Here is a 24,161-nt window from a genome sequence, read left to right on the forward strand (position 1 = left end):
CTGTCCTGCCCGTTGCCCACCCGATGCACCTGGGACGGAAGGGGGAGAGTCCGAGGTGCTGCAGTGTTCCTGGACCTCCCCTACAGGGGGACCAGGGACGGGCGCCAGCACCTCCTCCTCCCTCGGGGTGCCCAATGGCCCCCAGGCCTCTACATGGGTCGGGGGTACGAACGGACCGGCCATCCGACGGCCCTCCGACACCTGGCGCTGCCAGTCCTGGAGGCCTTGCCTCCAGACAAGGGTCTGCAGGTTTGCAGCCATGGAGCTCAGGGAATTGTCCATCCCTGTCTGCGACTGTGCAACGCCGGCTAGCACATGGGCAATGGCGCTGATGCCGTCAGCAATGGCCTGCTGAGACTGGGCCATGGCCTGCAGGGATTGGGCCATTGCCTGCTGAGACTGGGCCATGGCCTGCTGAGACAGGGCCACAGCGTTGAGCGCCTCTGCCATCTGCCGCTGGCCCTGGCTCATGGTCTCCTATGAGAGGGCAGCCATGTCCTGGGCCACAGACGCCGCCTGCACGGAAAACCCCAGGCCTCGCATACTGCTCCCCATGTCTGACACCGTCGCACCTATTGCCTCCACCGCGGACGCCACCCGTGCGGTGTCGGCCTGGGTGGCACCATTCCCAGCTCCTGGATGCAGGTGCACTCCTCCACCTGCGACTGCAGCCGCTGCAAGCCGACCGTCACCCTCTTCGCTCGTCCCAGGTTCGGTGGTCGCATCGGGGCTATGGGTGGGTGTGGTAACTCCAGGAACCCGGGATCCATCTGGGCGGCAGATGTTGGCTTGCGCCAGGATGCCCTACGACCTCCCGGCTCCTCTGCTGCTCCTACCTCCACCTGCTGTACCTGTACGGCTGTGTTGTGCGCAACAGTGAGTGTAGCAGAAGCCTCATCACTGAAGTGCCCAACCGAGGTGAGTGTCTCTGCGATGGTGGAGGGTGTTGGAGACAGCAGTGGCGTTGTGTCATGCGCATCGTCCGACTCTGAGTCCATGGTACTTTGGGGTGGCGGTTGGTCTCCACCCATCCATTCTGTGTCACTGTCCTGTATTTTGGTTTCCTGGGTAGGGCTGTCCTGGGTAGGGCTGTCCTGGGTAGGGCTGTCCTGGGTAGGGCTGTCCTGGGTAGTGGTTTCGTGGCTCGGCTGCGGCGCGGGCCTGTGGCTGCCCCCTCGTCGCTGGGTAGCATACTCCTGCGTCGCAGCACCCGCACGAGACCGGGGCATCGTCTCCCTATTGCTCCACGTCTCCCGTGGTCGCCGTGGGGCATCCTGTGGGCGTCACGTGCCAGAAGGTCCGGGTCTCTTTGTATCCGGTGCTCGTCCTGGGGCATCCTGTGGACGTCGCATGCCAGAGGGTCCGGGTCTCTCCGTATCCCATGGTCGCCCTGGGGCATCCTATGGGCGGTCGGCATCTGCGGGGATGGGTGCCTCGACGTTTGCTCCTGCAATACACATTGAAGCATGCATGGTTAGACACGCAGGCGGTGATCAGGTGATATGGGGGAGGGGGAATATGGGGGAGGGGGGATATGGGGACAGGCTGTCGGTGGCTCACTTGCTGGTGGGCCCCCGACCTCTGCATCGGCAACCTCCCGGTCCTCAGGTCCGCCAGCCAGTTCCAGGGCCCTTTCCTCATGTACGGTGAGTGGCCTCAGCTGGGCCCCCTCCAGTCCTCTCATGCTCCCAAATGTTGTGTGCGCGCTTCTCCTGTGGGGGGCGGGTGGGTGGCAGGGGTAAAGGGCAACAGTGTTAGACAGGTATATGAATGCACGCCATTGGTTGCGCGTATAGTGCAGAGGTTAGGGTTGGTTTCACCTGGGGGTGTGCTGCACATCGGGCAGAGAGGAGGGGGGAACTCACCCTGGCTGCCCTGACGAGGTTGTTCACCTTCTTGTGGCACTGGGTGCCTGTCCGTGGTGTCAGAGCCACAGCGCAGACGGCCTCTGCCATCTCCCTCCACAGACGCCGGCTGAGGCGTGGGGCGACCCTGCGGCCGTGTCCGGGGTACAGGGACTCCCTCCTCTCCTCCACTGCGTCCAAGAGCGCCTCGATGTCGCGGTCCTGGAACCTCGGAGCTGCGCGGCGGGCGGCCATCTTGTTGGGTCCTCCGGGGTTGGGGGGGGCGCGTCTTTTGTGCCGTGACGCCGCACGGCGTCACCACCCACATCGGGTGACGCCATCGCAAATGGCGTCACGGCGCTGCTAGCCCATTCGGGGTCGTAGAATTTGCGTTGTTTGGGGGGGCCCGACGCCGGAGTGATCCTCGCCGTTTATGGCGCCAAGTCCCGGCCATCATGCCAGTTTTCGGAGAATCCCACCCCTTGTTCTTATCTCCCCTTGTTCCTATCACCGACAATCGCCATTTCAGCTTCCAAGGACGCAAGTCTGTCTTCGTGTTGGGATAAGGCCTCCTCCACATTTTTCAATTTCTCCGCCTGCCCAACTAACACTTTTATTGTTTTGCCCAGTTGCTCCCTGACTGGGCCGAGGTGGAAGCACAATCTTCTTCCACCGTGGCTTTAAATTAAGCATTCAATTCCTGACCGTGTTTTTTGAAGCACCCATCCATTTCTGCACAAAATGTCTTTAATTCTCTGGCTACCACCCCTGCTATCATGCCGAGGGTGATAGGTACGACCACTTCCTCCAACATCTTTGATACCTCGTTGCTCGGGTTTGACGTCAGCAAGTTCACCCCTCCGTCCCTCTGCGATGTCAGTTTTGACATTGCATTCTTTGTGGTCAGTTTCACTGCCTGGAAAGCGCGTTTTAAAAAATTCCTCGATTGGGCAAATAAGCGCAAAGTACCGGAGCCTGCGTGGGAGCTACCCAAGATGCGGGCGTTACTTCATGCCGCCGCACCGGAAGTCCAGCATGGGCCTAGTTATATCGGTCTCCGGTCTTCACATAAACATTATCAGTCAGGACATAAACGGGTAACCCTTATCCCTCAAGAGGCAACTTGTCATCCTGGGGTGGTCCTCGAAGATGTTTTGGATCTCCCGAGTGTTACAGGATGTAGCTGTCATGCGCATTCCCTGGGAAGCGTGCACACGAGTGCATGATCCAGAGGCAGTGGTTGCACATAAGTTGAATATTCAGGGAGTAGAACCCCTTTGTGTTAATGAAGGGTGCATTCCATGGTGCCCTGATGCGCGCAAGGTGACATGCGTGCCGTTTATTTCCTCTGGACCTGGGGCATCCCGGAGATGACGGAGAATCCTGCTGCCCGGGCATCTTGATGGGCTTAGTCCAGCTCAAAGTTAATATAGTCAGCCACCCACAAGGGCATCCGTGACTTGTGGGCTGTAGCTTGGGAAATGGTGCACCAAGTCCCTGCTAGAGCCCTGGAAAGTCACCAGCAATCTGAAAAAGCATTTCTTCAACACCTTCGTCAAGTTGATCATTTGGATCAATCCGATGCAGAAGAGAGAAAGAGGTCCCTTTTGTCTTCTCTAGCGCTGGCAGCAGGTCATCTTTCATCCTCCCTTTCCTTACTCCAGGTCACTAAAGCAAAGGGGCGGCAGTGAACAAGCACACATCCTCCAGGCATTACCATCAAACAGTCAACAGTACAATATAGCCACCAGCAATCTGTAAAAACATTTCTTCAACACCTTCATCAAGTTGCTCATTTGGATCAATCCACCTCTCTCAATCCCTCCTACAATTCCCAGCAGTAGACTCCACAGAAGGGCAAAATCTCACCAACGCGGAGCATGCCAGAAGAGAAAAAGAGCTCCCCCATCTCCTCCAGCACTGGCAGCAAGTCATCTTACATCCTCCCTTTTGTTACTCCAGGCCACAGAAGCAAAAGGGTAGCAGCAAACAAACACACAACCTTCAGGCATTGGCAGCTACCCCCAGGAGCAATCAGCAAACACAATCTGTAGCACCACTTGAGAATATTTTATTTATTAAATGGTCAACAGCAACAAAGATTTTAAAATCATCTCCGTAATATTCCACATATCATGCTAACAAGGAAACAACAAGGAAATGGCACCATTCCATATTGGTACCAATGCAAAGCTATATCAGCTCATAATCACACAAAAAAGCCACACGGTATCACTCCTCGCAGGTTTCCTCAATTGAAATGGAGGATAAGCCTGAGAATGTGTTATCATGTCCAGAACTTTGTCATAGAAATGATCTGTCCATCAATGTGTTATTTGTTCCACGTATCAGTGCCATTCTCTGTCCAGGAGCCACAGCTGTGTAGGCCCTTGCACACGGCCCAATCTCACGGAACCAAATCCAGGGCATCTACATAGTCCGCTGACATCAAGGTGCAGTGTTTCGTGCCAGTTACATGCAGCACTCACCACCAGCAACAAAAGTATAAGCAACCTGCAAAAGTATTTCTTCAACAGCGTCATCAGGTAGCCCTGATCAATGTCACACACCAGGACCCGCAGCGTCTTCTTGCTTCAAACCGATTGCCTTCTGGACTCTTACGTCCCCCTGAGCCCGTTGTCCCAGGACCCAGATATCTTCGAAAAAAATTGTCCTTTTTTCCGGTTACTGAAAAGGAAGGAAACCGCAACTGCATTTCAAGGCATCTGCAGCCACAAGCAGGAGCAAGCAGCAAACACAACCCGTAGCTGTGAAGTGCTCACATAACTAACAATGCTAATTCCTTATTAGTAATAGCCTTCAGCCTTGCAGCCAGAGACTGCTCACAGCCATAAGGGAGTTAAAGTGGATCTTCAGCATATAACCACAAACAGGACTCTGTCCTGGATGTGTTTAGTAGGACAGACAGGCAGCAGCTGTAGCTGCCCCCTATTATGTGTATGCACAATATTGGAGGATGGCCTGTAGGCCCCACAGATGCTAAGGCCCATACATCCCCAGCCCAGGAGTGACCCGCACCCTATGGCACCATGCACCCCCCCCCCCACACACACACACGAGGCCCTTTCCCCTTGAGGGGTTCCTTCCCCCCCCCCTCCCCCCCCTCCCCCCCCCCCCCCCCCCCCCCCCCCCCCCCCCCCCAAGCACAGGGGCAGAAGCTCCGTGTCCTTGGGCTGCATGCCGGGTAGCGGAAATGGCCACTCGGCTCCCCTCAGCAGCCATTGCACTAGTTTCCTGTTTATAATTAGGAGTACTAAACAGCGCCCGCGTGATCTTTCTTTGGGGAACTGGCAAGTTCCCGGGAGGCTGTTAGATTGTGCTTCCACCTCGTAAATGAGATGGAGATTGCTCTTAATTGGTGTCAATTGGTGTCTTGCCACGTCTGGGCAGGATCCGGAACCCTCCACTGGGAGCGGGCTGGTTAGATAGCAAACTGATTTGTACCCGGCGCGAATCCCAATTTTGGCCTCGCCCATAAATTAACTGGCGAACCCGGATCTGCGCCAGGCGCACCCAAATCTCACTGCCTGAAAGGGTTTAGAGGCAATCCTCACACATTTAAGGAGCATTTAGATGAGCACTTGAAACATCATAACATACCCAGGTTATAGACCAAGTGCTGGAAAATGAGAGACGCACATGCAAACAAACACCTCTTATTAGGCTGTGATACAGTACATCTACTATCTCTCGAGCCACCTCTTTTAAGACCCTAGAATGCAGACCATCAGTTGCAGGGAACTTGTCAGCCATAAGTCCCATTAGCTTTTCGATTACCTTGGGCGGGATTCTCCGAGCCTCCGTGCCGAAATCGCGATCGTCGCGGGGGCGGAGAATGGGCGATGACATCGAAATCCGGCACAACGCCGCTCCTGCGATTCTTCGATTGCCGCGAATCGTGCGCGGTCTACGCAGTGGCAATTCTCCGAGGACAACTGGCCAAGTTCCGGATGGCGTGGTTCTAACTACGTTTTGCCTGTCGGGAACGGCCGGCGGCGGCTGCGGACTCAGTCCGCGGCCACCCTGGTGGGGGGGGCGGCCAGGCAAGCGATCGGGCGGCACCGATCCACGGGCACACAAGATCTTGGGGAGACCTACTTCATCCATCATGGTCCGTGGTGTGAGTCCGCCATGTCGCACGGGGCGACAGCCGCAGGCCGCCGCCGTGCGCATGCGCGGACTTCCGACCGGAAGTGCAGGCCCCGTATCCGCAGCCAGAGCTGCAAGAAGCACTCCGGGGCCCGGCAAACACCCTGTAAATTGGAGAATCACTCTGGACTTAGGAAAGTCCAGAGTGAAACGCCCGCATTTTGACACTAGCGTGGGGACATAGCCCCATTTTTGGAGAAAACCGCCCCTTTTCTCTAGTGACAGTAATTGCTTTAAGTCTGTCCCTCCTTTTTACCTTGTGATTTTCTACTATTCTTGGAATGCTCTCTGTGTCTTCTTTCTATTATGAAGATATCCAGAATACTTGTGTTGTGGCGGCACGGTGGTGGCACAGTGATTAGCACTGCAGCCTCACAGCGCCAGAGACCCGTGTTCGATTCCGACCTTGTGTGACTGTGTGGAGATTACATATTCTTCCCGGGGCGGAGGGGCAGAGCCCAACAGTGGGTTTGTTAATTCCCTGAGATAAAAGTCAGCCCAGGAAGGAGCCGGCATCTCAGAATGGTCAAGGCTGGAACTTGAATTGTTGCTTAGTTGCTGTATTTCCTAGTTATGAGTAGAAAATAAATCATGTTTGTCCCACCTTTAAAGGACTCATCATTGACTCCAATAACTTGTTCAAGGCCTCTGCCATTTCCTTGTTTCCCATTATAAATTACCTAATCTTACCTTTAAGGGATCAGTGCTCACTTCAGCTACTCTTTTCCTTTTTATTTAACTGCGGAAGCTTTCATTGTCTGTTTTTTTCTTTTATGCTAGTTTTCTTTAATTCTCTAGTTTCCCCCTCAGTTATTTTTAGTCTTTTGCTGGTTTTGAAAGGTTTTACGATCTTCTGACCTAGCACAAATCTTTGCAGCATTGCGTGCCTTTCCTTTCAATTTGATACCACTCTTAACTTCGTTAGTTGGCCACAGATGGTGCAACCTCCTGGTATTGTGTTGAGAGTATGAAGCATTTCCTTAAAATGTCAGCCACTGCTTCTCAATGGTCTTCCCTTTTAACCTTTTTACCCATGAAAGATGCTTCTATTGAAAGATCACATGACCAATTAAACATGTTTCATAAAAATTTAAATTAACATTTTTGTACATCTATAGGTTGGTTCTTTAAAGATTCTAAAAGAAATTAGTAAAAATTCACAAATCCGACGTTGCTTGGCAGAACTAGGTGGTTTACAGATCATGGTGAAAATCTTGGACTCCCACAATAAAGATCTCAAATGTTTGGCTGCAGAAACTATTGCCAATATAGCCAAATTCAGAAGAGCAAGACAGACTGTCAGACTACATGGTGGAATTCAACGCCTGGTAAGTAATCATTTTACGATAAGTTAATACAATTTATGCAATTTAGTTAGATTAGAAGAACAAAGAGCTGATGCTTAGTTTGATTTGATAACATTTGCCAATATTTACTAGTGCTTCTGATGTAAAAAAAATGAGAAATAACTGACAGGTTGGTGGGCTCAATTACAGTAACTTTGTATTTCTAGAGCACCTTGAATTTAAAAAATATCCTACGGTGCTTTACATAGGATTTCCGGTGGCGTTTGCGAGCGGGTCAGCCGCAGCGAGAGGAGCTCCCGCCGGTGGCCACTATTTGCGGCGCTTTCGGGGGTTTCCCCGATTCTTCGCTCTCCCCGCCCCCGATTATTGTCGGTCTTGGGGTCGTCCCGGACATCAAGCGGGGCTGGTTTGAAAACCGGCGAGGAACCCTGGACGAAATTCTCACCCAACGGCGCGATGTCCACCGACTGGCGCCCAAAACGGCGCCAATCAGACGGGCATCGCGCCGCCCCAAAGGTGCGGAATGCTCCGCATCTTTGGGGGCCGAGCCCCGACATTGAGGGGCTAGGCCGGCGCCGGAGGGATTTCTGCCCCGCCAGCTGGTGGAAACGGCCTTTGTTGCCCCGCCAGCTGGCGCGGAAATGACATCCCCGGGCGGCGCATGCGCGGGAGTGTCAGCGGCTGCTGACAGTTTCCCGCGCATGCGCTGTGGGGAGAGTCTCTTCCGCCTCCGCCATGGTGGAGGCCGTTGCGGAGGCGGAAGGGAAAGAGTGCCCCCACGGCACAGGCCCGCCCGCGGATCGGTGGGCCCCGATCGCAGGCCAGGCCACCGTGGGGGCACCCCCCGGGGTCAGATCGCCCCGCGCCCCCCCCCAGGACCCCGGAGCCCGCCCGCGCCGCCTTGTCCCGCCGGTAAATACCTACTTTAATTTACGCCGGCGGGACAGGCAATTTCTCGGCGGGACTTCAGCCCATCCGGGCCGGAGAATTGAGCGGGGGGGGCCCGCCAACCGGCGCGGCCCGATTCCCGCCCCCACCCAATCTCCGGTACCGGAGACTTCGGCAACCGGCGGGGGCGGGATTCACGGTGGCCAACGGCCATTCTCCGACCCGCTGGGGGGTCGGAGAATGACGCCCCCCGTGCAGGTGTCGGGCGGCTGGTGCTGAGGCGTCGAGCCCAGCGCGTGCGGAGGTTGGAGCAGCGGGGGCGGACTTAAACAGAGGTCGAGGCGGTTGTAGGTGAGATGTCCCACATCGGGTGGCTCCCGCCTAGAATGTTGTAAGAAGACTGAAGTCCGGTCCCAGGGGAATTCTGGAGGAATACAAAAAAGAAGAGAAAGAAGTTTTAAAGAAACTTAGTGAAAGTTTTTTTTCTCTTTTTTTGAAGGAAGAACTTTTTGTTTTTCTATAATAAAAAAAGATTGAGGAAAGAAAGAAGGATGGAAAAAAAATGGAAAAATAATAAGTCGTTAAAGGATGCGAAAAGCAGCGTCGAAGAAGGGAGGAAACGAGAGGACCAGCAAAAGCGCTGACAAGATGGCGGATGCCAGACCGCATGGTGGGGCCGCACTACTTACAGTGGAGAAGATGACTGAGGTGATGGCAGTGGAGCTAGAAAAGCAGTTTGCGAGGCACATGGAGGCTTTGAGGAAGGAGATGGCGGTCGCATTGATGTCATTGGTGGAGGAGGCAATCACCCCGGTGAGAGTAGCTGTGGCAAAGACATCGGCCGAGGTGAGAGAGCAGGGCGAGAAGATGAAGGAAGTGGAGGAGTCCGTGGCGCAGCACAGCGACCAGTTCACCTCGATGGGGGACGAGCTGCGGAGGGTGGTGGAGGTCAACAGAAGACCCCAAGCAAAGCTGAAGACTTGGAGAACCGCTTGAGGCGACACAATCTGAGAATTGTGGACTTGCCCGAAGGGACAGAGGGCCCAAGGCCATCCGAGTACTTCGCTAAGAAGTTGGCTGAGTTGATGGGGGAGGGTGAGAACCCCTCCCGGTACAAGCTGGAAAGAGCTGATCGGTCATTAAGGCCGAAGCCCAAAGTGAATGAGCCGCCAAGGGCAGTAATTATCTGCTTCCATAAGTACTGCATGAAGGAGACGGTGTTAAGCTGGACGAAGCAGAAGCGTGAGGTGCAGTGGGATGAAGAAAGAACAAAGAAAATTACAGCACAGGAACAGGCCCTCCGGCCCTCCCAGCCTGCACCGATCCAGATCCTTTATCTAAACCTGTCACCTATTTTCCAAGGATTTACTTCCCTCTGTTCCCCGCCCGTTCATATATCTGTCTAGATGCATCTTAAATGATGCTATTGTGCCCGCCTCTACCACCTCCACTGGCAAAGCGTTCCAGGCATCCACCACCCTCTGCGTTAAAAACTTTCCACGCACATCTCCCTTAAACTTTCCCCCTCTCACCTTGAAATTGTGACCCCTTGTAATTGACACCCCCACTCTTGGAAAAAGCTTGTTGCTATCCACCCTGTCCATACCTCTCATAATTTTGTAGACCTCAATCAGGTCCCCCCTCAACCTCCGTCTTTCCAATGAAAACAGTCCTAATCTACTCAACCTTTCTTCATAGCTAGCACCCTCCATACCAGGCAACATCCTGGTGAACCTCCTCTGCACCCTCTCTAAAGCATCCACAACCTTCTGGTAATGTGGCGACCAGAACTGCACGCAGTATTCCAAATGTGGCCCAACCAAAGTCCTACACAACTGTAACATGACCTGCTGACTCTTGTACTCAATACCCCGTCCGATGAAGGCAAGCATGCTGTGTGCCTTCATGACCACTCTATCGACCTGCGTTGCCACCTTCAGGGTCCCAGATCTCTCTGTACATCAATTTTCCCCAGGACTCTTCCATTGACCATATAGTCCGCTCTTGAATTTGATCTTCCAAAATGCATCACCTCGCATTTGCATGGATTGAACTCCATCTGCCATTTCTCTGCCCAACTCTCCAAACTATTTAAATTTTGCTGTATTCTCTGACAGTCCTCCTCGCTATCTGCAACTCCACCAATCTTAGTATCATCTGCAAACTTGCTAATCAGACCACCTATACCTTCGTCCAGATCATTTATGTATATCACAAACAACAGTGGTCCGAGCACGGATCCCTGTGGAACACCACGAGTCACCTTTCTCCATTTTGAGACACTCCCTTCCACCACTACTCTCTGTCTCCTGTTGCCCAGCCAGTTCTTTATCCATGGTGCTGGTAGAGTTCGGATCTACCAGGACTTGACGGTGGAGTTGGCAAAAAGACGAGCGGCATTCGGGCGTGTGAAGGCGGCACTGTACAAAAAGGGGGTGCGATTTGGTATGGTATACCCGGCGAAGCTGAGGGTGGCGTATGATGCCAAAGACTTTTATTTTGAGACAGCGGAGGCGGCTGAGGCGTTCGTGAGGGCAGAAGGCTTGGGACAGACTTGAGGCGCGGAGCTGGAAGAAAGACTGTGGACTGTGATTGGGGAGCTGGAAAATGTATAAATGCTATAACTTTCTTTTTACTGACGTGTATTGTAATTTACTTCACTTCACATTGTTACAGAGTTCAAATTATTGGTTGGGTTGATTGGCATTCTGAGTTGCAACGGTTATATCCTATTTTAGTGAATAGTATGGGTTGGATTGTTGTTTTTGTTTTTTCTTTCTCTGGGACTGGGTGGGAGGGGACGGTATAACTTGGCGGAGCAGCCACCCGCGCTAGCTAACTAAAGTTGGCTAGTGAACGGAGGTGAGGTGAGAGGAGGGCTGCGGACATTGGAGCCTGGTTAGCACGTTTCAATGGGCCTATGAGGTGAGCGAAGGGGGGGGGGGGGGGGGGGGGGGGGAGGGATTGATGCTGGGAGATGATTTTTCGAGAGGAAATGTTTTTTTTTTGGGGGGGGGGAAGGGGTTCGATGTTAATAATGGACAGGGGAGGGTCAGGTTCATGGGGCAGGGCCCGGTGGTATGATGATGGTGCATAAGAAGGGTGGGCGGGGGGGTGAGAGACCCCCAGTTAGGATAGTCACCTGGAACATGAGAGGGTTAGACGTCCGGTCAAGAGGTCAAGGGTGCTTGCGCATCTTAAAAGTTTGAAAGCCGATGTAGCAATGCTGCAGGAGACTCACTTGAGGGTGAAGGACCAGGTGAGACTTAAAAAGGGCTGGGTTAGTCAGGTGTTTCACTCTGGATTTGACGGAAGGGCTCGAGGGGTAGCGGTAATGGTCAGCAAAAGAGTACGCTTCCAGATGGAGAAGGTGGTGGCTGATCAGGGGGGTAGATATGTGATTGTGACGGGGCGCTGGAGGGGAGGTTAGTGGCACTGTTAAGTGTGTACGGTCCCAATTGGGACGATGTGAGATTCGCAAAGAGGGGCAGGATTCTCCGGGAATTGGCAGGGTGGGCAGAAACGGCGCAGTGGAGTGGCGGGAACCACTCTGGCGTTGGGCCACCCCAAAGGTGCAGAATCCTCCGCACCTTCAGGGGCTAGAACGGCGCCGGAGTGGTTTGCGTCCCACCAACTGGTGTGGAAGGCCTTTGGCGTTAGCGCCAGCCGGGGCCGAAGGGACTCAGCCGGCCGGCGCGGGTCCGCGCATGCACGGGAGCATCTGCGTCTGCTGACATCATCCCCGCGCATGCGCAGGGGGTTCACCTTCGCGCCGGACATTGCGGAGGCTTACACGGCCGGCGCGTAGGAATAGAGTGCCCCCAATGCACAGGCCCGCCCGCGGATCGGTGGGACCCGACCGCGGGCCAGGCCACCGTGGGGGCACCTCCCTGGGCCAGATCCCCCCGCGGCCCCCCAAGAACCCCGGAGCCCGCCCGCGCCACCAGGTCCCATCGGTAAGGGACCAACTCCAATTTACGCCGGCGGGACCGGCATAGAACGGGTGGGACTTCGGCACATCGCGGGCCGGAGTATCCGGACAACCCGAGTTTCATTGAGTCGCGCCGGACCCCGCCATTCTCCAAGGCGGGTGGCGCGACACACGCCACGCCGGTTTTTGGGGGGGCGGGTGAATTGGGAGGAAGGCGGGAGCGGGATTCAAGCCGAACCCCGGCGATTCTCCCACCCGGCGGGGGTTCGGAGAACGTGTTTGGGGCCATCCCTGACTTGGACACACACAAACTGATAATGCGGAGGGGACTGGGACTTGGTGCAGGAGCCAAGGTTGGACAGGTCACGGCCGCGCTCGCTGATCCCATCAGGGGGGGGACGAAGGCGTTGGCTGGGCTAATGGTGGAAATGGGATGGGTGCACCCTTGGAGGTTTCTGCACCCGAGGGAATGGGAGTACTCGTTTTTCTCAGCAGTCCATAAGGTATACTCACGGATCGACTTTTTCATGGCGAGTGTCCGCACAAACAACATCAGTACGAGATACTTTTCTCTCCACCGTGGGACAAGGCAGGGATGTCCTATGTCCTCCCCCCTGCTGTTTGCACTCGCGATTGAGCCGTTGGCCATCGCATTAAGAAGTTCGGCGTATGGAAAGGAATAGTGCGGGGGGGGGGATAGAGCATAGGGTTTCCTTATATGCCGATGACTTGCTGTTATACGTGTCAGAACCGAGTGTGTCGATAGGGGGAATATTGGAGCTGTTTCGAGTGTTTGGGTCTTTCTCGGGGTACAAGTGTGAGTATTTTGTGGTGTCCCGGCCGGGTGTGGGGGCAGGGGTGGGGGGTCTGCCATTCCGTAGGGCAGGGACTCACTTTAGGTACCTGGGGGTGCAGGTTGCTCGGGAGTGGGGGGGGTTCCGCAGGTACAACATTTCAAGTTTGGTGGGGAGAGTGAAAGCTGGTCTGGCAAGGTGGGATGGTCTCCCTCTGTCACTGGCGAGTCGGGTACAGGCGGTTAAAATGAACGTGTTGACGCGATTTCTGTTTACAACAAAGAACAAAGAAATGTACAGCAGAGGAACAGGCCCTTCGGCCCTCCAAGCCCGTGCCGACCATGCTGCCCGACTAAACTACAATCTTCTACACTTCCTGGGTCCGTATCCCTCTATTCCCATCCTATTCATGTATTTGTCAAGATGACCCTTAAATGTCACTATCGTCCCTGCTTCCACCACCTCCTCCGGTAGCGAGTTCCAAGGTTTCCCCAGGCAGCGGGAGGTGTAGATGGAGTCAATGGATGGGAGGCAGGTTCGTGTGATGGACTGTGCGGTGTTTACAACTCTCTGAAGTTTTTGCGGTCCTGGGCCGAGCAGTTGCCATACCAGGCTGTGATGCAGCCTGATAGGATGCTTTCTATGGTGCATCTGTAAAGGTTGGTAAGAGTCAATGTGGACAATGGTTCTACCATTCACTGTATATTCCCTACCTGCATTAGACCTTGCAAAATGCATTACCTCACATTTGTCCGGATTAAACTCCATCTGCCATCTCTCCGCCCAAGTCTCCAAACAATCTAAATCCTGCTGTCTCCTCTGACAGTCCTCATCGCTATCCGCAATTCCACCAACCTTTGTGTCGTCTGCAAACTTACTAATCAGACCAGTTACATTTTCCTCCAAATCATTTATATATACTACAAACAGCAAAGGTCCCAGCACCTGCGGAATACCACTGGTCACAGCCCTCCAATTAGAAAAGCATCCTTCCATTGCTACTCTCTGCCTTCTATGACCTAGCCAGTTCTGTATCCACCTTGCCAGCTCACCCCTGATCCCGTGTGACTTCACCTTTTGTACTAGTCTACCATGAGGGACCTTGTCAAAGGCCTTACTGAAGTCCATAGAGACAACATCCACTGCCCTACCTGCATCAATCATCTTTGTGACCTCCTCGAAAAACTCAAAGTTAGTGAGACACGACCTCCCCTTCACAAAACCATGCTGCCTCTCACTAATACGTCCATTTGCTTCCAAATGGGAGTAGATCCTGTCTCGAAGAATTCTCTCCAGTAATTTCCCTACCACTGACGTAAGGCTCACCGGCCTGTAGTTCCCTGGATTATCTTTGCTACCCTTCTTAAACAGAGGAACAACATTGGCTATTCTCCAGTCCCCCGGGACATCACCTGAAGACAGTGAGGATCCAAAGATTTCTGTCAAGGCCTCAACAATTTCCTCTCCAGCCTCCTTCAGTATTCTGGGGGAGATCCCATCAGGCTCTGGGGACTTATCTACCTTAATATTTTTTAAGACGCCCAACACCTCGTCTTTTTGGATCTCAATGTGACCCAGGCTATCTACACATCCTTCTCCAGACTCAACATCTACCAATTCCTTCTCTTTGGTGAATACTGATGCAAAGTATTCATTTAGTACCTCGCCCATTTCCTCTGGCTCCACACATAGATTCCCTTGCCTATCCTTCAGTGGGCCAACCCTTTCCCTGGCTACCCTCTTGCTTTTTATGTACGTGTAAAAAGCCTTGGGATTTTCCTGAACCCTATTTGCCAATGACTTTTCGTGACCCCTTCTAGCCCTCCTGACTCCTTGCTTAAGTTCTTTCCTACTTTCCTTATATTCCACACAGACTTTGTCTGTTCCCAGCCTTTTAGCCCTGACACATGCCTCCTTTTTCTTTTTGACGAGGCCTACAATATCTCTCGTTATCCAATGTTCCTGAAAATTGCCGTATTTATCTTTCTTCCTCACAGGAACATGCCAGTCCTGAATTCCTTTCAACTGACACTTGAAAGCCTCCCACATGTCAGATGTTGATTTGCCCTCAAACATCCGCCCCCAATCTAGGTTCTTCAGTTCCCACCTAATATTTTTATAATTAGCCTTCCCCCAATTTAGCACATTCACCCTAGGACCACTCTTATCCTTGTCCACCAGCACTTTAAAACTTACTGAATTGTGGTCACTGTTCCCGAAACGCTCCCCTACTGAAACTTCTACTGCCTGGCCGGGCTCATTCCCCAATACCAGGTCCAGTACCACCCCTTCCCGAGTTGGACTGTCTACATATTGTTTTAAGAAGCCCTCCTGGATGCTCCTTACAAACTCAGCCCCGTCTAAGCCCCTGGCACTAAGTGAGTCCCAGTCAATATTGGGGAAGTTGAAGTCTCCCATCACCACAACCCTGTTGTTTTTACTCTTTTCCAAAATCTGTCTACCTATCTGTTCCTCTGTCTCAGGCTGGCTGTTGGGAGGCCTGTAGTAAACCCCCAACATTGTGACTGCACCCTTCTTATTCCTGGTCTCTACCCATATAGCCTCACTGCCCTCTGAGGTGTCCTCCCGTGGTACAAATGTGATATCCTCCCTAACCAATAGCGCAACTCCGCCACCCCTTTTACATCCCCCTCTACCCCCCTGAAACATCTAAATCCTGGAACGTTTAGCTGCCAATCCTGCCCTTCCCTCAACCAGGTCTCTGTAATGGCAACAACATCATAGTTCCAAGTACTAAGCCAAGCTCTAAGTTCATCTGCCTTAGCCGTAATACTTCTTGCATTAAAACATATGCACTTCAGGCCACCAGACCCGCTGTGTTCAGCAACTTCTCCCTGTCTGCTCTGCCTCAGAGCCACACTGTCCCTATTCCCTAGTTCTCCTTCAATGCTCTCACCTTCTAACCTATTGCTCCCGTGCCCACCCCCCTGCCATACTAGTTTAAACCCTCCCGTGTGACACTAGCAAACCTCGCGGCCAGGATATTTATGCCTCTCCAGTTTAGATGCAACCTGTCCTTATATAGGTCACACCTGCCCCGGAAGAGCTCCCAGTGGTCCAGATAATGGAAACCCTCCCTCCTACACCAGCTGTTTAGCCACGTGTTTAGCTGCTCTATCTTCCTATTTCTAGCCTCACTGGCACGTGGCACGGAGTAATCCCGAGATTACAACCCTAGAGGTCCTGTCTTTTAACTTTCTGCCTAGCTCCCTGAACTCCTGCTGCAGGACCTCATGCCCCTTCCTGCCTATGTCGTTAGTACCAATATGGACAACGACCACTGCCTGTTTGCCCTCCCCCTTCATGATGCCCTCTACCCGTTTGGAGACATCCTGGACCCTGGCACATACCAGGGAGGCAACATACCATCCTGGAGTCTCTTTGACGTCCACAGAAGCGCCTATCTGTGCCCCTGACTGTAGAGTCCCCTATTACTATTGCTCTTCTGCGTTTGACCCTCCCTTCTGAACATCAGAGCCAGCCGTGGTGCCACTGCTCTGGCTGCTGCTGTTTTCCCCTGATTGGCTATCCCCCCCGACAGTATCCAAAGGGGTATACCTGTTCGAGAGGGGGACAACCAGAGGGGATTCCTGCACGGACTGCCTGCCCTTTCTGGTGGTCACCCATTTCTCTGCCTCCTTGGGTGTGACCACATTTATATAACTGCTATCTATGACGCTTTCCACCACCTGCATGCTCCTAAGTGCATCCAATTGCTGCTCCAACCGAACCATGCGGTCTGTGAGGAGCTCCAGTTGGGTACACTTTCTGCAGATGAAGCCATCCGCGACGCTGGAAGCATCCCGGACCTGCCACATCTCACAGACAGAGCACTGCACCCCCTCTAACTGACATTGTTATTTGTCAATGCCTGCCGATTTTCCTGCCAAAAGGCTTTTTTCAGAGAGATTGAGCGAAGGATTACTTTGTTCATATTTCATAGAATTTACAGTGCGGAAGGAGGCCATTCGGCCCATCGAGTCTGCACCGGCCCTTATAAAGAGCACCCTACTCAAGCCCACGTATCTACCCTATCCCGGTAACCCAGTAACCCCCACTTACACTTTTTGGACACTAAGGGCAATTTAGCATGGCCAATCCACCTAATCCGCACATCTTTAGACTGTGTGAGTAAACCGGAGCACCCGGAGGAAACCCACGCAGACACGGGGAGAACGTGCAGACTCCACACAGACAGCGACCCATCCGGGAATCGAATCTGGGACCCTGGCGCTGTGAAGCAACGGTGCTAATCACTATGCTACCGTGTTGCCTTAATATGGGGAGGGAAGGTGGCCAGAGTTAGAAAGGTGCTGCTACAGAGGGGAAGGCAGAGAGGGGGGTTTGGGTCTTCCGAACCTGATGTATTATTCCCGGGCGGCGAATGTGGAGAAGGTGCGGAGCTGGGTCAGAGGGGTTAATTCCCAGTGGGTCAGAATAGAGGAGAGTTTGTGCAGGGGGTCGGGATTGAAAGCACTAGCAACAGCGCCGCTCCCGATGGCCCCGGGGAAATACTCAGGGAGTCCGGTAATAATAGCTTCATTGAGAATTTGGAGGCGGTTTCGCCAACACTTCGGGTTGGTGGCAGGATCAAGGGAAATGCCGATTCGGGGGAACCACAGATTTGAGCCAGGTAAGTGGAATGGAAATTTTCTGAATTGGGAGGAGAAGGGGATTATGACACTAAAAGATTTGTTTCTTAGCGGACGGTTTGCAGGATTGAAGGAGCTGGAAGTGAAGTATGGGCTGGAGCAGGGAGAAATATTTAGATACATGCAGGTTCGAGATTTTGCCAGAAAGGAAATACAGAGCTTCCCGGTGGAGCCGGCCTCCACATTGTTGGAGGAGGTGCTGACAACAGGGGGACTGGAGAAGGGGATAGTGTCGGCGGTTTACGGAGCTATTTTGGAGGAGGAGAAGGCACCACTGGAAGGGATCAAAGCAAAGTGGGAGGAAGATTTGGGAGAGGATATGGAGGAGGGGTTCTGCTGTGAGGTGCTCCGGAGAGTAAATGCCTCCACCTCGTACACGAGGTTGGGGCTGATACAGCTGAAGGTGGTATACAGAACACACCTCACGAGGGCGAGGATGAACTGATTCTTTGAAGGAGTAGAAGATGTGTGTGAATGTTGCGGGGGTGGGGTGGGGGGCGCGCTAATCACGTTCATATGTTTTGGTCCTGTCCAAAACTAGAGGATTACTGGAAGGAGGTTTTTCGGGTAATTTCTAAAGTGGTGCACGTGATACTGGCCCCGGGCCCCCGGGAGGCCATATTCCGGGTGTCGGACCAGCCAGGGTTGGAAAAGGGTCTGGAGGCAGATGTTGTAGCCTTCGCCTCGTTGATCGCCCGAAGGAGGTTGGAGAGCAACCTCCCCACCCTGTGCCCTGGCGTGGTGGGGGGACCTGTTGGAATTCTTGACTCTTGAGAATGTTAAGTTTGAACTGAGGGGAACGATGGAGGGTGTTATAACCTGCCTGCTTACCATTGGCTGGGGACTAATGACAATCCCACAATCCTGTGGGAGTATGAGCTTCCCCAATGAGGGGGGGGCGGAGAAACCATTAGTAAACTCCAAGTATAAATAAAGCTGGCCAGTTTGGAACCAGCAGGAAGGAGTGTGCAGCAAGGGAAGTTGCTGCTGCTGTTATATATATATATATATATATATGTCATTGTAAATAAATGTTATTACTTTGTATCCTTAAAACTCGTGCTTAATTCTTCGTGGCCCTCAAAACTGGCGACGAGGGTTAAAGTGAATAGCTGTCTACACTGCTGAAGCCACCTCCCTGGATTTTTGTTGGATACAGGTTGGAAGTTGTTTTCTATTATACCATGTCTCTGGACGGACGTTTGGATGTTTTTGATGCTGCGATGGAAAGCTGGAACCAGTACGCACAACGGATGCGTTACTATTTCCACGGCCTCACTACTCTTTGCGTAAAGAACCTACCCCTGACCTCTACGCAAAGAGTAGTGAGGCCGTGGAATGCCCTACCTGCTATAGTAGTGAACTCGCCAACATTGAGGGCATTTAAAAGTTTATTGGATAAACATATGGATGATAATGGTATAGTGTAGGTTAGATGGCTTTTGTTTCGGTGCAACATCGTGGGCCGAAGGGCCTGTACTGCGCTGTATTGTTCTATTTCCGGGCAAACAATATCACCGAAAACGAGCGCCAGGTGGCCATATCGCTCACCGCCTGAGGCCCGCATACGTTTGGGGTGATTAGGAGCCTTACGTACCCAGCTGCACCAAAACGTTTGATGAACTTGTGAATATAGTGGGGCAACATTTTAACCCAACTCCATCCACGATAGTCCAGCGTTACCGGTTTAATACCGCTGAGAGGACCCCTGGAGAATCCCTTGCCGATTTTCTATCCAGGCTACGCAGGATTGCGGAGTACTGTGACTATGGTGAGACCTTGTCAGAAATGTTACGCAGCCGTTTGGTTTGCGGTATTAACAATCAGGCCACCCAGAGAAAGTTGTTAGCTGAGCCAACATTGACTTTTCAACAGGCCATTCAAATAGTATTGTCCCGAGAGAGCGCAGAACGAGGAGTGCAGGACCTACAGGGAATGGAAGTGCATGCCTTGGGGCGCAACCCCTTCCGTCCGATAACGTCCCCCCGCACTCCTGCGGTACCTTGGGCGAGGCGACGTCCGGACCGACGCCAGTGGCCGTCGGACATTCCTCCCCGAAGGGAGCCTTCTCCAGAACCAATGGATGAGGAGCCATGTCCGTGTCAGACTTGTAGACCCCGTCGCGGACGCCGGTCCTGGGTGCGCCAGAGGCACCGTCGTTCCGACCGAAACTGGGACCAGCCCAGGGGCCGTACCTTCCATGTGGATGAACCTGCGGCGACTACTCCTGAGGACGTGGAGACGGAGGACGACTGCCTGCAGCTGCATTGTGTGGCAGCTCCCCGTGTGGCCCCCATTAAGGTGACAGTACAGGTCAATGGTCACCCGCTTGAGATGGAGTTGGACACTGGCGCAGCGGTCTCCGTGATCGCCCAGAGGACATTCGACCGCATCAAGCAGGGTATACAGACCCTGACATTAACCGACTCACAGGCCAGGTTGGCCACCTACACGGGCGAACCACTGGACATTGCAGGAACTACAATGACCCCTGTTGTTTATAGACGCCAGGAGGGGCATTTCCCTCTTATCGTGGTGCGCGGCCATGGGCCCAGCCTGTTGGGTCGGGATTAGTTGCGCCATTTGCGGTTGCAATGGCAGCACATCCTCCAAACAGTTTCTGAAGGGTTGACTGAGGTGCTAGGACGATACCCAGATGTATTCCAGTCTGGTTTGGGGAAAATAAAAGGGGCCGTAGCCCATATCCAAGTCGAACCAGGAGCCACGCCGCGCTATTTCCGGGCGCGCCCGGTGCCTTATGCCTTGCTCGAGAAGGTAGAAGGGGAGCTCACTCGTTTGGAGAGTTTGGGTATTATCAGGCCCGTCCGTTTTGCTGACTGGGCTGCACCAATTGTACCTGTAATGAAGCCAGATGCCACAGTTCGCTTGTGTGGCGACTATAAACTTACAGTGAATACGGCTTCCTGACTCGACCGATATCCAATGCCTCGCATAGAGGATCTCTACGCGAAGCTTGCAGGCGGACTCTCCTTCACAAAATTAGATATGAGTCACGCCTACCTACAGTTGGAGCTGGACCTTGCCTCCCGACCATATGTAACGATTAATACACACCGGGGCCTGTATGAATATACACGGTTGCCCTTTGGAGTATCCTCTGGCTGCGCAATTTTTCAATGTGTTATGGAGGGCATTTTGAGAGGTTTACCATGTGTTGCTGTCTACTTAGATGACGTTTTGATTACAGGGACGTCGGAACAGGAACATTTGGAAAATCTGGAGACTGTCCTTAGATGCTTTTCGGAGGCTGGAGTCCGTTTACGTCACACAAATTGCGTATTTTAGGCCAAGGAAGTATTCTACCTCGGTTATCGGGTGGACCGCGAAGGTTTGCACCCCGTCGCTGAGAAGGTGCGTGCGATTCAACAGGCCCCCGCCCCGACTGACACTTCGCATCTTCGTTCTTTTCTCGGTCTCGTAAACTATTACGGGAAGTTCCTCCCCAATCTGGCAACTACGCTGGCCCCGTTGCACCCTCTGCTGAAGGAAAATCACACCTGGGTTTGGGGTCAGCCGCAAGAAACCGCTTTCCGGCGGGTAAAGCAACAATTGTCGTTGTCTGGGTTACTAACCCACTATGATCCTGGAAAGCCTTTGCTCGTCACATGTGATACATCCCCGTATGGTATTGGGGCCGTCCTGTCACACAAGATGGAGAACGGGGCCGAGCGACCGATAGCTTTCGCCTCCCGCACATTGACTGCAGCGGAGAAAAAGTACGCGCAGATCGAGAAGGAGGACCTGGCAGTGGTTTTTGCAGTGAAATGCTTCCACCAGTACGTGTATGACCGCCATTTCACTATCGTGACTGATCATAAGCCTCTGCTGGGACTTTTCAGAGAGGATAAGCCAATACCGCCCATTGCTTCCGCACGGATCCAGCGCTGGGCTTTGTTGCTTGCTGCATACGAGTATTCTCTGGAGCACAAACCAGGAACGCAGATAGCAAATGCCGACGCACTGAGCCGATTGCCTTTATCGACCGGCCCCATGTCGACCCCCACCACCGGTGAGGTGGTTGCAACCAGGAGCATCAGAAGCTTCCGCCGGCCACGCACCTACATCACTGGGAATGGCCAGGGCGGCCTTGGGCACGCTTGCATGCAGATTTCGCTGGCCCTTTTCAAGGATCCATGTTCCTTCTATTAATCAACGCCCAGTCTAAATGGCTTGAGGTGCATAGGATGCAGGGGACAACGTCCTGCACAACAATTGAAAAGATGCGTTTGTCTTTTAGTACGCATGGCCTCCCCGAGGTGCTGGTCATGGATAACGGCACTCCATTCACGAGTGAGGAGTTTGCGAGGTTCATGAAGATGAACGGCATCCGCCATATCTGCACTGCCCCTTACCACCCGGCTTCAAATGGGTTGGCAGAGCGCGCAGTGCAGACATTCAAAAGAGGCCTAAAGAAGCAGTCTTCCGGATCAATGGACACGAGACTGGCTCGGTTTTTGTTTACGTATAGGACCACCCCCCATGCGGTGACTGGGGTAGCTCCCGCAGAACTCCTCATGGGCCGGAGACTTCGCACCCGCCTTAGTATGGTTTCCCCGGACATTGGCGCAAAAGTACGCCGCACACAAGAACGGCAGGAACAGGGATTTTCTCGGCATCGGCCGATTCGGCAGTTTGCGCCCGGTGACCCAGTGTTCGTTCGGAATTTTGCTGGTGGTGCCCAGTTGGTTCCTGGCGTAATCTTTCGCCAAACGGGCCCTATATCTTACCAGGTGCAAGCCCAGGGTCGTCTCCAGTGCAAACATGTAGACCACGTTCGGTCCAGAAGACTATCCCCTCCAAAGATTCCTCGCCCCCGGAGCTCATTTCTACAGCCGCAGAGACCAGAGGCAAGGGAAGGTAGTCCTCACAATCTTCCACTGGTGCCTCACTCAAAGCCGGTGCAGGTCGTTACAGAACCGAATGGAGATAGAGACGCTGACATGACGGAGGCAGCAGACTCTGACTCCGAGATGGAGACACAGGATGCATCAGAGGGGGAATCCTCGGGTCCACGGGCCGTGGATGTACAACCGTTACACCGTTCATCACGGAAACGCCGGTCTCTGACTCGTTACACGCCGCCTGATCCAGCGCCGCGTGCAAATGGTGTCAGGCCTGCGGCAAAACGAGTCCGACGCCCTCCTTCGCCAGGGTCTTCGGTGGATTCCTTGGACTTTGGGGGGGAGGGATGTTATAACCTGCCTGCTTACCATTGGCTGGGGACTAATGACAATCCCACAATCCTGTGGGAGTATGAGCTTCCCCAATGAGGGGGGGGCGGAGAAACCATTAGTAAACTCCAAGTATAAATAAAGCTGGCCAGTTTGAAACCAGCAGGAAAGAGTATGCAGCAAGGGAAGTTGCTGCTGCTGTTATATATATATATATATATATATATATGTTATTGTAAATAAATGTTATTACTTTGTATCCTTAAAACTCGTGCTGGATTCTTCGTGGCCCTCACAAAAGAGGGGTTCTACACTTCATGGGCATTATTCATTATGCACTTTCAAGAACTGGATAACATCGAACATTAGTTGGGGCGGGTGGGAGGGTTGGGGGAGGGGGGCTGTGTGCGTTAATGGCAACTATGGGTGATCCCTAATTCCTTTTTGTCATTTGTGTGAACATGCGGGCTAATGTTTGGGGTTTGGTGGGAGGATGGGATTGTTGTTATTGATATGGGGAATGACAGTTTTGTTACTGATTATTGTTTATTGTTGGTGGGTGTAAATTTGGGGGTAAATGTGAAAAAGAAGGTGAATAAAAATACTTTTTTTTAAAAAGGTGCTTTACATAGAGAAAAGTGAGAGGAAAACATTATAGTTAAGCCGAATAAAGGAGCAAGTTGTTTCATAAGAATTAGGAGAAGGGACTTAAAACTTTGTGGAAAAATTGGATTTTGAGAAGATTTAAAAAAATAGATGGAGGTGATAACAAAAAGGATTTATTAATAACAAAACAGCAGCCTCATGGTTGTGTCAGAATTACTGCAAGGTATACATGGCGAGTACTTTTTGATCAATCTTTATTGACTTGTGCACCAGGAGAACAACTCAGTGGAACTCACTCCATTGTTCTGTCTGAGTCCAGCGAAGCAGAAACACTTATAGCTTTTTCAGCCAATAGGTTTACATTTGCAGTCTAATCCTTCATGTCAACACATCAATAATATCACAGTTAAACTTTCATTTTAAACCAATGAAAGGACAGTAATTCTAGCCAATAGAAAACAGGACAAATGGACCAATAGACAAATGAGCATTTTCAATCCTTCGTTTGCACACTTATCTTCCCATCTGCCCTTGGATGTTACTGTAGATTACAGAGAGCGCATTCTTGTTTCGGCTATCTCCACCATTCTGTCTCTGCAGACCCATGTCATTCACTAAGAACAGTTTATTATGGATTCCACACAGACCCACGTCCTTCACTAAGAAATAGTTTATTATGGATTCCACAGTTGTACCAAGCTCGCTACATGTCTCCACACAAAGAAAGGACTCTACCCCTGGTATGATTACCCACTC

At 52.6% G+C, this 24,161-nt stretch overlaps 1 protein-coding gene across 2 annotated transcripts in view; it reads left to right on the forward strand.

Annotated features, from left to right (window-relative positions):
• Positions 1–24,161, forward strand: part of odad2 (outer dynein arm docking complex subunit 2) — a 549,301-nt gene that overhangs the window by 242,867 nt on the left and 282,273 nt on the right. For both annotated transcript variants that reach the window (XM_072508396.1, XM_072508397.1), the window contains exon 12: positions 7,133–7,342. In XM_072508396.1, coding sequence (XP_072364497.1) covers positions 7,133–7,342 — 210 coding nt within the window. The remainder of the gene's footprint in view (positions 1–7,132; positions 7,343–24,161) is intronic.

Source organism: Scyliorhinus torazame, chromosome 6, assembly GCF_047496885.1.
Source record: "Scyliorhinus torazame isolate Kashiwa2021f chromosome 6, sScyTor2.1, whole genome shotgun sequence".
NCBI classification, from domain to species: domain Eukaryota; kingdom Metazoa; phylum Chordata; class Chondrichthyes; order Carcharhiniformes; family Scyliorhinidae; genus Scyliorhinus; species Scyliorhinus torazame.